Genomic DNA, 17,141 nt, shown 5'->3' with positions numbered 1-17,141 from the left:
ATAGAAGTAATTGAGGGGAGAGAGAAAGAAATTGAGAGGAGAGAGAAAATAGAGTTGAAGGGAAAAAGGGTAAAAAATTAGAAGGGAGGGGGGTAAATCGGCGCACGTGACTCACACGTGGTGGTCAACGCCGTGAAACCAAGTCAACACGCTTGAAACCACCCTTAGGTGTTATTTTACAAATAATTTCTGGTATTAGGTGTGTTTTCACAGAAAAAAATAAAATTATTAGGTATTTTCTCACAACAAATCACACTTAAAAGGTGTTATCTGACAAAATTTCCTTTTTTAATTTGTATGTGAAACACTTTTTATAAATGACATTAGTTTGATTGCTATCCTTCCTCATTTGAAAATCTCTTACAAAGCACTAATTTTTAATAATAATATGGAAAACAAAATTAAAGTAAAACTCTATTTTTCCTATTGCCTTTTATAAAGCCTAACAAAATTTCTCAAGTAAAAATTCAACCTACATGTTTTTATGAGTTAAGTATAAATTTGGGGACTAATCTTTTCAAATTTTCAGAGACCTTTCACTTTTTTTTCACCGTTTGGGACCTCAAGGGTGGAATCCGCCAAAAAAGTGAGTCCCTTGGATTAAATAAGTTAGCCCCTTGGGTTAAATAAGTCAGTCCCCTAAAAACGTTCAAAAAGAAATCAAATCAGCTCAAAAATGTTAGTCCCGTCATTATTACTTTTGCAGATTGATTGGATGGCGGTGTATCAAACAAGGACACGTGTGCACGAGAAAGACAAACCTTCTGCTCCAAGCTTTGTAAAGTGGTCAAGATGTACAACAGTTCGGATGTACTAACGAGGTATTTTTCTACCAAACACTAATTCATTACTTGTACATATACATTACAACAATCACCATAACTAGACTTACGGTTTGTTTGGATAAAGAAAAGGGATGGAAAAGAAGGAGAGGGAGGAGAAGAGGAGGGGAGGGAAAGGGAGGGGAGGGAAGAAGGATGATTTTTCCTTCCAAATCTCTCCATTGTTGGAGGGATCAATTTCCTACAATTTAATCCTTCCATTTCTCTCCCCTCCAATTCCCTCCCTTCCTCATTTCCTATCCAAATGCAAGATACTCTATCTCTCTATTTCTCTTCCCTTCCTTTCTCTCCATTTCCTTCAATCCAAACACACCGTTAAGATTACAATCTTATAAAATGAAACATGATTCTTCTTGATTTATTCCCTTTCATGCAGCCTATCATTGCTTTGTATCACTTTGATCATTTCATTTTTCACCTCTCATTCATAATCATCATCAATCTACTCCCAAAAATCACATCCATTAGGTTAAATGTAATTTTGGCATGTATGAAATCTCCTAAATGGATTTCCGGTTATTCTTGAAATTGTTCGAGCAACCCTTCTTGAACATCTGCAGAAAATTGTAACACTAGCCATTCCTATTTTCTTGCAAAGATTGGAGAATACGAAGGAATTATGGGTTGCTGCTACTGTTCTTTTTGGATTTTAATTTTTTTGAAATTAAACGCTTAGTGGAATATTGCTGCAACTATTTTTTTGGGTTTTAATTTCTATTGAATATTTGGATAATATACTCTTGTTTTGGATATGCATGCTAATTTATGAAGGGACTGACTTATTTTGTACAAAAGTTAATTAGGGGACTGACCTTTTTTTTTTTTTTACCAAGAACTGAAATAAGGGACTCACTTTTTCTCCGGTGAGTTAAATGTTAAATTACCGGAAACTTAAATAGAGGTCTCAAAAGGTAAAAAAAAATGGGGGGGTCCCAAAAGGTAAAAAAAAAAAAAAAGAAAGGTTAGACCCTCGTATTATACTTAACTATGGTTTTTATGAATAAATATAAAATATATATCAGTTTAGTTCAAGACTTCTTGATAAGGATTTAGGCTCCGTTCACTTCACCTAATTTTTGCTGAACTGAAATTATTTTTATTAAACTGAAATTATTTTTGCTAAATTTAAATTATTTTTACTGAACTGAAACCATTTTTACTGATTTTCTACTATATTTCTTCATTGGGTTTACCGATTTTATCGAACTGAAATTATTTTTATTAAACTGAAATTATTTTTGCTGAACTGAACTTATTTTTTAAGAACTGAAATTAATTTTACTAAACTAAAATTATTTTTACTGATTTTTTTTTTTTTGAGGTGAAGTAACAGGGCCTTCGAGTGATTTACACTAGAGACCGAATAAAAATAAATGAATACATTTCTTAACTTGAAGATCAAACGAGTACTCTACTACTTTTCTTTCCAATTTGAACAATTTTTCCAATCTAGATCGATTTTTGATCATCTCTGATGCCCCATTCACTTCATCTTATTTTTGCTGAACTAAAATTATTTTTAGTGAACTGAAATTATTTTGCTGATCTTTAATTATTTTTACTAGAACTGGAATTAATTTTACTGAACTGAAATTATTTTTGTTGAATTGAAATTATTTTATTTACTGAACTGAACTTATTATTATTGAACTAAAATTATTTTTAGGCCCCGTTCACTTCACCTTATTTTTGCTGAACTAAAATTATTTTTACTGATCTGATATTATTTTTGCTGAATTGCATTTATTTTTACTGAATTTATGTTATATTTCTTCTTTGAAGTTACTGATTTTTACTGAACTGAAACTATTTTTACTGAACTGAACTTATTATTATTGAACTAAAATTATTTTTAGGCCCCGTTCACTTCACCTTATTTTTGCTGTACTAAAATTATTTTTACTGATCTGATAATATTTTTGCTGAATTGAATTTATTTTTACTGAATTTATGTTATATTTCTTCTTTGAAGTTACTGATTTTTATTGAACTGAAATTATTTTTACTAAAGTGAAATGAATATTACTAAACTGAACTTATTTTTACTGAGCTGAAATTATTTTTACTGAATATTATTTTTTTTGACGTAAAGTGAACAGGGCCTTACTGAACTGAAATTATTTTTACGTTTTTTTTTTAAGGTGAAGTGATTAAGGCCTAAGTGAGATAATGTATTGACAAACGTAAAATGAGAATCATTGCAAGTAAAAAAATATATAATAGAAGAATTTTTTTTGAGAAAATATAATTGAAGAATTAAATAGAAAGAATATGGTGAATTATTCCAGGAAACTGCAATTGTTTTTATTATTTACGATCTTTGTTTTTTTAGTTGACACCTTTCTTTTATCGCGCTTGCCAACGCATGTTGTTAACGGTTAATATGTCTAATTATCAACATTGTAAAATTATAAAAAGTGAATATTAATAAAATATACATTGAGACAATTCAAACAAGATCTCACATGACTGTATTTTATCGTATCTTTAAATCATAAAAATGAGTCAAAGTGTAGTGTGAGAATAGTGTAAAAGTCAAATGGTGTCAACTAAAAATAACGGAGGTAGCATAATTTATAACACTCAAATAAGTGATATAACTTGAGCAACTTATATATGTACAAGGAAAAACTATAACATGATATAATTGATCGTTATGACTCAAATCAACATAGCTAACTTTGAAGCAAGTCTGACCCAAACATCCGAATAGACAACTCTAATCATAAATAGTGCGGAGCATTTTGTGTTACGTAGCGGTAGCATCCATCAGTGTTTCTCTTTGCTTCTTTAAGGACAAAAACATTTGGTGCTGATCAGGGATGTTGCTCTTGATAATTGGTACATCCTTGAAGTTGTTAAACCAATTATACAAGCTTGGGAAAGTAGTGCCTTCAAATAACTTGATTTCCAATACTTGCTCAATAACTTCCAACCAATGTATTACACTCGCAACTGCAAGATCTGCTAGTCCAACATTTTCACCTCCAAAAAATGTATTAGTTCCTAGATTACCATGCTCTTCTAATGTTTCTAGCATGTTAAAGCCCTCTTTCTTAGCTTTGGCTTGGTCCTCCCCTGTGGTTCGAAATAGTATCCAGATAACTATGCCCTGCAATATTGTTAGTCACAATAATTACATAATTAGTCCCTTTGCGGCATGTGCTACACTTAAAGGTAAAAGACTAAAGATTAGATTTAAAGATGACATGAATCAGGTTGGTCCAAGACACAACATGAATATAGGATTAACACAAGCACACCATGACACGCTATTTTGTTTGTCAGGCCTTGAGACAATTTTCTTTTGGAAAAGCACGACAAAGTATGACCTAACAATCACACTAACATGCTAAAATAAAGTTAAATTTGGCTTATGCACGCAAATACTACATAGCAAAATACGGTGGCATGTGGATATCAATTGTTTTTTTTTTTTTACCACCCTTTTAGATTGCTTTAATATAACACATATATAACTATTGGGTTAGCTAGTTAGGCCCAAGACACGTAAGCTAGACAGAACCAACGATAATCATCTTTATAAATCAAATCAATGTTATTTCCAAAATTTTAGAATTGACTCAAACCAATTACTACCTTCATTTCAAAATAACTGTGGAAAATTTGTAAATTGCATCCATTTAAAGTTCATATTTTGCAAATTGCAGCCATTTAAATTTTTTTTTTTGCAAATTGCAGCCTAAAGGTTCGTATAAATTGTAAATTGCAGCCCAATTCAACTTTTACATCGATTTACATGTCAAAAAAAATCTTTGTTTAAGGTTTTAGGGGCCATTTTAGTCCTTAAGAGTCCAAATTGAGCTCGAAATTAGCAAAAAAAAAAAAAATAACATAAGTGCCTCATTTTGCGTAACAAAAATATATCGATTTGTGGGAAATTGTAAAAATGAGACACTTACATTATTTTTTTGCTAATTCCGAGCTCAATTTGGATCCTTAAGATATAAAATGACCCCTAAAACAATAAACGAAGATTTTTTGACATGTTAACCGATGAAAAAGGTGAATTGGACTGTAATTTACAATTTATACGAACTTTTGGGCTGCAATTTGCAAAAAAAAATTTAAATGGCTGCAATTTGCAAATTTTTTCAAATAACTGAGATGTTGAACTTTATTTCACTATTCATATATTAACTCTGACTATAATTTTTTACTTACACAATATAAAACATATTTTGTCATAAAACATATTGTAGATAGGTATTTATATAAAGTTTCATAATATAACTTTATTATAATTTTCATTAATATTTATTATATAAAAATAAGGTCAAATTAGTGCATCATATATGTGAAAAAGTTGACTGTGTAAGCTATTCTGGGACAGACCACTACGCTAAGACCAACTTGGTTGGTTGACAATTTGACATGTTATTGTTCCAACATCTCCACATCGAGATCAAAGAACTTCCAAGCAAAAATATTTGATAGAATACATACATCATAGATTCAAAGTATGAACAAAGTTACGAATTGTACCTTTTCATCGGCAAATTTGGCCCAAAATCTAACCATTGCTCTTTCATAAGGCTCCTTGGGTAATAATGGATGTTGATGAGGCCAAATTTCTTCAAGGTACTCAAGAATAACTAAGGATTCACATATTGGTTTTTCATTGTGAACTAAAACTGGGATTTTCTTATGAACTGGATTGTATTGTAGAAGCAATGAACTTTTATTAGCAAGATCTTCTTCAATATAATCATATTTTATGCCTTTTAATTCAAGTACCCAAATCACTCTATAGTTGAATGGGCTTGGCCAAGTTCCAAACAGCTTTACATTTTCCATGATTTATTGAGAAGAATACAAATATTGAAATACTAGTATATGATTTACAATTATATTATTATTTGATACTCTTGAGTTTGAACTTTAAACTCATTGAATGGGATGTTTTATAGTGTGATTAAGAACAATAAGTTTAATTAATAGAAGTTTACTTGAGGGAAACATCTAAGAAGGTGCTTTAAATTTTTTTAATTAATCGTTTCTTCGGCATGACTTTTTGACTTTGAATTAAGGTTTGGTTATGTTTTTTTATACTGTGAAATATTATTGTATGTCACCATCATATCAATCCCTAAGCAAATGACCAAGTTTGATTGAGATTACTTTGAAAGGATGTATTAATAACTCAATGTGTGACACTAATGAAGGTGAATGAGTTCATATCATCACTTAAAATATTCTGATAGGATTTTTTTTAAAAAAAAATTGGTCTGTTGTTATTAATGATTCTTGATTTATTTTTAAATACTCCCTCCATCCTTTTATTAAAGACTTGTATTTTAATTTTGGCAATTCTTAATTAAAGATCTATTTCTATTTTAAAATTGTACTATTTGAGAATATTCTCCACTTTTTGATGAGTTGTTATTACTTTTTTGTACAGTACTAATAATGACTTTTTACATTAATTTTCAACACTTTCTCTCTCCCTCTCTTCAGTTATTTCTAACCACTTTTTTTTTTCCTCTATACCTCTCTAACCCCACATGCACTTATGTATTTCCACCAACTTTCTTAATTTCCGTGAAAAAACCATATAGGTCTTTAATAAAGAGACGAAGGGAGTACTAAATTTGATTAACATTCATTTTTCTTAGGAAAAATGAAAACTAATAATCCCACCTTTGCTATTTCTGCTCAAAACAATCCCACCTTTTCGAAATCTGGAAATAATCTCACCTTTATACCTTATATTCTCAAAATGAGCCTTTTACCGGTTTATAAATTTGGTAACTTGTTTCAGAAGGTGACTTGACACGTGTCACCTTCTGATTGGTCATTTTAAATAATTTTATATAAAATAATAAAAGATTTTTTTTAAAAAAATAAAAAAAAATCCTCTTTCCCCTTCATTTCCCTGCCGGAACCCCTTTTCCTTGCCGGAGCACCCTTCCCGTGCCGGATGGTGATGGTGGGGGTTTGGTTCAGGTGGCTGATGCTGGTGGAGTTAGGCTAGTTTTGTTCTGGTTGGGCCGGTGGAGTAGGGGTGGTGATGAGGCGGTGCCCATGGTGGTGATGGAGGGGGTTGCCATGAAAGAAGTTGTGGGGTGGAAAGAGAGATGAAAGGTGAAAAATAAAAAATAAAAAATTAAAAAATTAACCGGTTGAACAGGTTGGAGATAAAAAGACCCGTTTTGAGAATATGGGGTATAAAGGTGGGATTGTTTCCAAATTTCGAAGAGGTGGGATTGTTTTGAGCAGAAGTAGCAAAGGTGGGATTATTAATTTCCATTTTTCCTTTTTCTTATTTTAGGAATTCATTTGATTTTTTTTTAAAACTGAATTATTCCATTTTTTTCAAATTAATTTATGAAATTTAGTTTTAATTATATAAAATTAGAAAATTAATTTTTTGTCCACAAAATAATTAAATTGATTTTTAACTAATATAACATTTAAAAAATTCCTTCAAAAAAAAATTACATTTAAAAATAATTCAAAATCATTAAATATAACCGTTCATTTTTAAAAAATTATGGTTGTCATAAAGAACACCTAGCCTCTCCTCTCGTTTCTTAGGTTGAATTAATGTCTCGCTCGAAAGAAAGGACTTAGGGCCTGTTCACATTTACTTAATTTCAGTTCAGTTCAGTTTAGCTCTAATCAGTTCAGTTCAGTTCAGTTCAGCTCCAATCAGTTCAGTTTAACTTTTAATTTCCCTCTCTCATAAAATATTCATTTCAGCTCTGTTCAGTACAGTTCAGCTCCAATCAGTTCAGTTATGCTCCAATCAGTTCAGTTTAGCTCGGTTCAGTAAATGTGAATAAGCCCTTATCTCATTCAAAAGACAGGGTTTTTCCAATTTCCTTCAAAAGACAAGGTCAATCTCATTCGAAATATAAGGTTTTATTTTTGCTTAATATAGTCTCTAGTTGTGCGGGGTTACGATTGGTTATTGTTCGGATTCGGATTACGAAATCCCATTCTAAACGCATGTCTCTAGAGAAGAAAATATAGCTGCAAATTGGTTAGCTAAGGTATATAACAATTGTTGATCCAAAATATCAAGCCGAAAGCCGAAAATATCAAAGCTTGTTTATGCTACGGAGACACGGAGTAGAAAACATATAAACAATGTGGCTTGCGTTCTACATTAATTTATCGATAAGAAGTTATAAACTTTTTCTTTATTTAAGAAGTTAAAACTTATATCTTTATGTTCATTATATTCCCCTACATATACTATCCCGTTAGAGCATGGGCATGTAACTCTAAATAAACATAATTTCCCCTTTCTTCATATATTTTTCTTGGTTGAGTTAATTAAATTTCACTTTTAATGCAAGAGATGAGTTAATTCAATGTCTTATGAACCTAGTTAATACCATGTATGTTTAATTAATTATCAATTAAAACATTAATATGATGGAGTACGTTATCTCTTTAAATAATCTTAAGTGTTACGGAGTATAAAGCTTAGTTTAAAGTTATAATGTTGCAACTTATATGTAGGATTCTAACCTCGTGAAACATTTTCATCGTCTCACCTTAGAGTTTCATCATGTCATCAATTCAACCAACAAATTGTTGTTGTTTGAACAAGACTTTTGATGAGCATCGTTGGGTTATGCAAGTTCAACAAATGATCGATGAAGAAATCGAAGAAGACGATGGAGACATCCATGTATCCATATTCAATGTCCCTAATGCCTTAAGGGATATAAATCCTAATGCTTACACTCCTCAAATGGTTGCTCTCGGTCCTTATCATTATCGACGTTTTGAGCTTCAAGAAATGGAGAGATACAAAGTTTCTTCAGCGAAAAGGTTTCAAAATCGAAAGCAAAGCACCAAATTGCACACCATTGTGGATCAATTGATAATGCTCGATCATAGAATTCGAGCATGCTATCAAAAATATTTAGACATTAGTAGAGAAACTTTAGCATGGATGATGGCTATTGACTCTGCCTTTTTACTTGAGATTATTGACATTTATAGCAACAAAGAAGGAAAGTTTTTATGTCAAACTTCTTCCAAGATTGTTGATTTTGCAAGAAGTAAGTCGGTATATAATACTATCTTAAGAGATATTATGATGTTGGAAAATCAAATTCCTCTATTTGTCCTAAGAAAAATTTCGAATTATTGGTTTCATTCTTCAAATATGGTTGATGAAATATTGGATGATGTCCTAGTTGGCTTATGTAAAGATGTTTCTCCTTTCAAAATGATGAATTGGGCACAAATTCAACCCTCTTCTTGTGCACACATTCTAGAAATTTTGTACAAAAATCTGGTTCCTAAAGTTGAAGAAATGGTTGAAATCGACAAAAATGTTAATCAAGGCATCAATGAGGAAAGAAAGTTATGTAAGTTGCTTTCACAACTTAAGGAGTCCTTATATCAAATCCCACTTAAATCCGTCTTCAAATTACCCTGGATTTTCATTTGTAGCCTTCCTGGTTTCGCCATTTTGTCTGCTGTTGTTTGGCCTAAGGAAAATAATTTCGATGATCCTACTAACACCAAATCTACTCAAAACAACATGCCACCTTTAGTTGAAGAAATTATGATCCCATCTGTCGTCAAACTTTCAAAATCCGGGGTCACATTTTTTCCTATTAATGGAGATATAATGAGTATTAATTTTGATAAAAAGAGTAAAAAGTTCTATCTCCCTACCATTAGTATAGATGATAACACCGAGGTTATTCTACGAAACCTAGTAGCATTTGAGGCATCAAGCACTTTAGGTCCATTAGTTTTTACTCGTTACACCGAGTTAATGAATGGCATTATTGATACAAAAGACGATGTAAGGCTCTTAAGAGAAGAAGGGATTATACTCAACTACTTGAAAAGTGATGAAGAGGTTGCTAATCTTTGGAATGGGATGAGTAAGTCATTGAGATTAACAAGAGTATCTTTCTTGGATGAAGTCATTGATAATGTCAATAGGTATTATGAAGGGAATTGGAAGGTCCTATTAAGCAGATTTATGAGGGCATATTTAATCAATTTTTGGTATTCATAGTAGCTGCTTTAATCTTGTCATTGTTGATATTACAAGTATTAGGCTCCCTCTTGTACAATCCTCGCATGGTTGGTCCACATCCACAAGGATGAATATAGCCAATTTGATTAATTTCATGTTGTTTAATTAGAAGCTAATGTTTTTATTATATATATTAGTTTTTTTGCCTAGGAGTTGGTTGACAAATTTTTACATAGAAAATAAAATGTAACCGTACTATTGCACGAGCTATGTAGTTAATGAACATTACATCGTAAATTTAAGACGTTAATGAAAAAAGTAATTGAATATGGTTATATGGTAGTTACTTGAGCTTGTTGAATTGAATTTAAAAAACTCAATATGATGGAGTTTGTAGAATTTAAGGATTAAGCTTAGGGCTGTACACAGTTTGGTCTGGACCGTAACCAAATCAGACCAAACCGCATTTTAGCGGTTTGGTTTGGTTTACGGTTTGGAAAAATACGGTTTGGTTTCGATTTTTTAAGAAATACGGTTTGCGGATTGGTTTGGTTTTTCAAAAATTATAAACCAAACCAAACCGTAAACCAGTAAACTGCATTTTAATATTTATATAATTTTTAAATAAATTAAAATAGTTATTATATATTATAAAAAAACATGAAAAATCATTAGAAAACTTAACGGTGAGTATACTACTATATTCTATACTCAATCTCAAATATCAATACTTAAAGTTCAATTGGTCATATAACTATAATGTAGTATGAATTATTTTTTTGGACAAATGTATTATGTTTTTTTCCACGGTTAATTTGTTATGTATAATTTTTATTATGTGTTATTGTGTTAGCACTTAGCACTTGATTAGTTGGTTGTTATTTTTATCAAAAATTTGTAGTATAATTTAATCCCTTTGGGCTAATTATTTGAACTTTATTATAAGTTTATTAATATTTTTGACAATTTTTAGGAAAAAATATCGTCTCATCATAAACCGCAAACCAAACCGCATTATTACTGTTTGGTTTGGTTTGGTTTCAATACTAATATGGTTTGGTTTGGTTTGGAAAATTGACCAAACCGTATTTTGCGGGTTGGTTTGGTTTAGACTCAAACCGCACCAAACCATACCATGTTCACCCCTAATTAAGCTATCCAAAGTTTGTATTTAAAACACTAGTACAATAACATAAATTGGCGTAGCAGTTCAAAACATGGGCAACGGTTTTAAACCGCGGGCGCTCAAGGGGTCGTGCCATTACCCCCTTTAAATAGGCGCGGTTCAAACTGCTTCCCATTTGTTGAGAATAATGGGCAGCAGTTCAACGCCTTATTATATAATTAACTAATGAGTAGCTCGAGCTTTGCCCCAGATTACTACTTTTGTAATCGTGCAATTGGAATATTTTTTTTTAAGGATGTTGAAATCCGAGATTTTTTTTAAGGATGTTGAAATCTGAAGTCGACATTATTAAAATTTGTTTTTGTTTTTTTTAATAATGAAATCATGTGGTTTCCTCTTATGTACTTTTCTTTTTCATTTTTATAACATGCTTAATTATGGGCTATGATGGTTGGATAACCAACTTTGTTATAAGTGGTTAAGAGTGGCGTAATCTATAAGGATTTACTAGATTATTGTGATATTTACTACGTTTATTTTTCAGTCATATCAAAATTACCCAATGTAACTGAATAAATGCTATAATTTACAAAATTACCCAATTTATAGAAGTTATAACATTTGATAATCAGTGAAGAACAAGTTACCTGGTGAATAATAACAATAAAAACGCCCTCGAAAGAAAGGGCGAAACTCCTTGAAAGAAAGTCTTCTCTCCGTCTCGAACGACATTGCTACGCTCTTTGCTGTTGATTGAGCGTAGTTCTCCTGCGATGGCCGACGTATTGGCAAACAAATATTCTTCTCTTAGAATTGAAGAATAGGATGGTGACTTTATTGATGCTGGAGAGATCGAGTGAGCTGAATCTGATGATAAAATATGTCTGCTGCTTGTAGGGAAACTATGTATTGAGCGTCCATACAACGTCGAAGCGTTCAAACGAACAATGTCAAAGGTATGGGCTCCTACACATGATATGATTATTAGCCCTAATCTTTATGCTTTTCAATTTTTTCACTGGAAGGATAAGGAAAAGGTGTTGAAGGGAAGGCCATGGTGTTGGGAAAATAATTTGTTGCTATTGAATGAGATAGATGGGAATGAACAACCAGATCAAGTGAAACTTACTCACTCACCATTCTGGGTATTTTAAATTTACCTTTTAATTGTCGTACTGATGCCTATGCTAAAGCCCTAACATCAAACTTAGGTGATTTTTTGGATATAGAAGAAGATACTCTAGGGCTTAATAGATATCGTAGAGTTCGTGTTCTGTTGAACGTTGAAAAACCTTTGCGACGATATCAATGGATGAAGGATAAGAAGGGGGATAAGGTGAAGATTGAATTCAAGTTCGAACAACTACCGTTCTTCTGTTTTGCTTGTGGGATGATCGGACATTCGAAAAGGGATTGTGTGTCAATTTCTGAGGATGACAAGTCGAAGAAACTAGGATGGGGTACTGTAGGCGTCGCTCGAAGTGCGCCTACGTTAAAAGCACATGTGAATATGCTTGACACTCTTAGGAATTGGGAATTGACGTATACGATTAGGGACAAGGAAAGTAGGGAGCCGCCAACAAGTTTTTAAGGAACTTGTAAACCGTTCACGGATCATAAAAGGCAACCACGATTAAGGGACAACGATAGGCAACAACGATTGACCCGTGAAGGTTACACCCCATTCATAATCCATGAGATTACTAAATCCATATGGTTCGGAACCACGAAAGGAGGATCGGGGATGATGGTACGAAGTGAGTCATGGAGTCACATTCGCCCGTATTGGCCTCTACTCGATTCTTATAGTGAAAAGTTATTCCTGCGATCTCAAAGGCATACAAACGAAATATTTAATTTGCTCCAACTATTATTAAGCTAAATTGGTTTAATATTAATGCACACATAATTCTAAAATATTAGTGATCACTTGATTAAACAACAAGATTAAAAAGGAACCTAAACCGGTTGTCCAAATTATCTTATTATTAGGCGTTATTTTCAATTACATATTCCCTTTAACATGCAATATAGTGATCATAATAAATAATAGAATAAACATTAATATTGGAAGCAATTTAACAATAAATTGTTAGTCAAATCAAATATAAATTATAGTCCTAATCATGATACTAGAAATAAAAATAAAATAAGGTAATTAAGTGATTAATTACTCACTTTCCGCGTTTCCTTGAATTGCTACATCATGAATAAACTGTTAGTAACTTCAATAAAAAAAATATAAATCAAATTGAAACAATTAAATTAAACAAATATAGAGTTTATTTGGTCCAAGCCCTCAGTCAATTATACCTTTCACGCCTTGGTTTAAGTATAGAACTTTGGGTATTATATGGACTCCTTGGAGTGCTTAAAGGAAGGAATAGTGAAAGAATGGGGAGGTTAGTGTTTAGGATAAAGAGGGAGAAGAGAATTATTTGATGATCAACATTATTTATGATTGAAAAAGGGGATATATGACCTCTATTTATAGAGAAAAAAGAAGGGTCGAAAAAACAAGATAAGATCCTAATTAAATCGGAATGAAACTCGATAGACTGCAGTTTTTGCGGTTTTTTTTTATCATATCTTTTGCTCAAGATATCGTTGGAAAGATCTTGAAGTATAATTTCTAAAACAATTAAAATCAGATTAAAATACCTTGTGGAATAAAAGATATAGACGAAATAGTGGGACGGTGTCAGTTTTGGATAGAGTTTGATATTTAATTCATATCTTTTTCGTTATAGCTCGGAATTGATATTATAATATATCATTGGAAAGATAATTTCAAGGGCTATCCGACCATATAAAATTTGGATAAAAACTATGAGAAACTAAAATAATATCTGTCTATCTTTGAACGTCTTTCAATTCGAATAGAATTAGGACTTTCAAAAAAAGAAAAGTTTTATTCAATTTCAAACTCTTTTATCTTATCTTTTAAAAAATGATAATTAAGATCCCTTAGAAACTTATAGAAGCTTTCAATTAATCCTAATTGGTTTAGGAATGGGATTAATTAATTTGGACCTTCCACATGATCATTGGGTAGTAGGTAAGGTGGGCTTAGGTTCGGTTTGGGCTCAGTTTAATATTTTGGTCATAACTTATTCGTTACAACTCGGATTTGGGCTTATAATATATCGTTGGAAAGATATTTTAAATCCCCATCCAATTATTAAATCATTAGACCCAAATAAACTGGATTAAACGTTTTTATAAAAGGACACGAAATGAATGATTTTAAAGGACACGAAATGAATTATTTTGGGTTTAAAGGCACGAGAAGATGAAAATAAGTTATGGTTTGGGGAAATGGGATAGGAGTTGGGTTGTTTTATGAAATGGAAATATGGATTTAAGCACTCCAAGATTAAATACTCAACACGACCAATAATGGCGGTGAAAGGTTGTTCATCATTGGGTTCGGTTTTGGGGAGACATTTTTAGGTGTCTACAGGTACTTTCCTTAAAGTCTCTCCTAGAAGAGGCTTTAGCAAGATGAATGAAGAAGTGACTCATATTAATCAAAGCAGACGCCAACTTTTTGTTACAAAAGAGAAAGATAATTTGGGCGAGGATGCTAATAAGGGGTCACATGGGGTTGTTGGGTGTGATGACAATGCTGTGGGATTAGATGGGATGACTAGCAAGCTCCATGAGGGAGGGTATGATGATAACTCTTCTGTTACTGATGTTGTTCAAGACCACCTAATGTGTACCCCAAATAATCAAGATGAGAGTGCGAGTATTGCTGTACAGAATTATGAAGTTTTGAACATAATAAATGCTCCTCCTATTTTGGACCATAAACTGCTGACTTTCGAGGGGCCTATGCAAAGTTTTCCCTTTTCAATTGGATCCTCTATGCCGCAAAATCTGCCTAAGAAACATAGAAAAGTGGTTCGTTTGTCTGACAGAGTGAAAGGAGGGAGGGTGTTGAAAAGAAGTGATGTGTCTGATGGAACTACTGGTTCTAATGATATGATGGAGCATGATGCGGGAGTGGAGATAGGGGTGTTGTATGAAGGTAAAAGGAAGACTATGATGAAGGGTGAGGTGAGTGAAGGGAGAAATGAGGGAGATGCTACAAAAAGAATAAAGTGTGATCATAATGCCTCGGGTTGGGTAAAAACGACTCAAGTAGCGGATATTGGTGATGACCAATCCCGCGAAGGATAATGAAAATTTTAGCCTGGAACTGCAATGGACTTGGCAACCCATTGACAATGAGAGCCCTCCAAGATTGGTGTTGGAGGGATAGGCCGGAGTTGGTGTTTGTTTCGGAGACAAAAATTGATAGCAATAGGTTGGAGCATATTCGGAATAGATGTGGGTTTGTGAATGGGTTGTGTCTTAGTAGTGAGGTCATTCCGGTGGTTTGGGTTTGTGGTGGAGAGATATGAATGTGGTTGTGCACTCATTTTCTTCGCATCATATTGAGGTGATTGTTCGGAATAGCGATGATACCCCATTATGGAAGGCCATTGGAGTATATGGATGGGCAGAATGGCTCAAAAATACAAGACGTGGGATTTTCTTCGTAGCTTGAAAGGGGGGTCTGATATGCCGGTGCTTTGTTTTGGGGATTTTAATGAAATTTTGGGGATGGATGAGAAGTGTGGTGGGACAGTGCGTGAGGAGAGATTAATGGATTCTTTTAGAGGAGCGTTGGATGATTGTGGATTTAGGGACCTTGGGTATAAAGGATGTATCTATACTTGGCAGCGTGGAAATTCGATCGATGCTCTTGTACGTGAACGCCTCGATAGTTATGTGGCAGATTTGGGGTGGTGCTCTTTATTTCAACGTTCTGTGGTGATTCATCTGCCGTGTGTTACTCAGACCATGCCCCTATACTACTTAAATATGGTGACTATGATGACAATGCTAGGGGAAAAAATTGTTCAAGTTTAAGGCCCTTAGGTTATCAAGTGACGAGTGCAGCCAGGTGGTAGAAGTCGCTTGGAGTAAAGGTGTATCGACCCCAATAACTGATAGAATCATTATCATGGAGGAGAGATTGAAGAGGTGGGCTGAGAAAACTTTTGGCAGCTTGAAGAAAAAAATTCAGAAAACCGAGAGTAAGTTGCATGAAATGCGGGGGGGGGGGGGGGAATGGATGGTGCGATTTTGCAACAATGTAGAGATGTGAGTAATGAGCTTAATGAGTTGAGGCGACTTGAAGAATCGTATTGGTGTGCAAGGTCTAGAGCGACGGAGCTTCGGGATGGAGATAAGAATACGAAGTACTTCCACCACAAAGCTAGTCAAAGAAGGAAGAAAAATTTAATTATGGGGTTATTTGATGACAATGATGTATGGCAGACTTCTTCTTCGTCTATCGATTCGATTATTTCACAATATTTTGATGGCCTCTTCAAGTCTAACCAACCTATTGAGTTTGATGCGGCATTGGAAGGTATTGAGGCTCTTGTCTCTGATGAAATGAACTTGTCTCTTGTTAAAGAACCCTCGGGGGTGGAAATTAAAGAAGCTCTTTTTCAAATGCATCCTAATAAAGCCCCAGGTCCAGATGGTCTTAATGCCTTATTTTTTCAGAAATTTTGGAGTATTATTAATTTTGGAGTATTATTGGTGGTGATGTGATTAATTTTGTGAAAAGGTGGTGGCATGGTGAGGTGGAATTATTAAATGTCAACGTACCTGCATTGTCCTTATTCCGAAATGTAACGAGCCAAAGAGAATGACAGATCAGAGTTTAAACCTATTAGTTTGTGCAATGTTTTGTACAAAATCATCTCAAAAACTCTTGCGAATAAAGTGAAGCCTATGTTGGGGTCGGTTATTTCGGTGAACCAAAGTGCTTTCGTTCCTAATAGGTTAATATCTGATAATGCTCTTATAGCTTTTGAGATCTTTCATGCTATGAAGAGGAAAGGTGAGGGTCGTGATGGGTCGATTGCACTTAAGTTGTATATGAGCAAAGCGTACGATAGAGTGGAGTGGAGGTTTCTTGAGATGGTCATGCTTAGAATGGGTTTCCGGATAGCTTGGGTTAATCGGGTGATGAAATGCTTAGAAAGTGTCTCCTTCTCTTTCAAGTATAATGGTTCTATCTCCGAGTCCTTGGTTCCTTCAAGAGGGCTTAGACAAGGTGATCTTATTTCCCCATACTTATTCTTGATATGTGCGGACGCTTTCTCTACTATGATCTCAAAGGCGACTTGAG

The 17,141-nt window shown here is 33.4% G+C and overlaps 1 protein-coding gene across 1 annotated transcript; it reads right to left on the bottom strand.

The window, feature by feature from the left end:
• Nucleotides 1-3,559: 3,559 nt before the first annotated feature.
• On the bottom strand, nucleotides 3,560-5,742 carry LOC145630798 (glutathione transferase GST 23-like). Its single transcript, XM_081682959.1, has 2 exons — nucleotides 5,349-5,742; nucleotides 3,560-3,954 (listed from the first exon to the last, which is right to left on the bottom strand). The coding sequence occupies exons 1-2, from the start codon at nucleotides 5,658-5,660 to the stop codon at nucleotides 3,592-3,594; spliced, it is 675 nt and encodes a 224-aa protein (XP_081539085.1). The 5' UTR covers nucleotides 5,661-5,742; the 3' UTR covers nucleotides 3,560-3,591.
• Between the last annotated feature and the right edge of the window lie 11,399 nt (nucleotides 5,743-17,141).

The sequence above is a fragment of the Chenopodium album genome, chromosome 5 (assembly GCF_948465745.1).
Source record: "Chenopodium album chromosome 5, dcCheAlbu1.1, whole genome shotgun sequence".
Classification (NCBI taxonomy): domain Eukaryota; kingdom Viridiplantae; phylum Streptophyta; class Magnoliopsida; order Caryophyllales; family Amaranthaceae; genus Chenopodium; species Chenopodium album.
This window is presented reverse-complemented; position numbering and strand designations above follow the sequence as displayed.

Excerpts from the sequence above, each read along its gene's own strand:
- LOC145630798 (XM_081682959.1), bottom strand. The coding sequence starts at position 5,660 with ATGGAAAATGTAAAGCTGTTTGGAACTTGGCCAAGCCCATTCAACTAT. Across the intron at positions 3,955-5,348 it reads CCAAATTTGCCGATGAAAAG|GGCATAGTTATCTGGATACT; the intron begins GTACAATTCGTA and ends ACAATATTGCAG.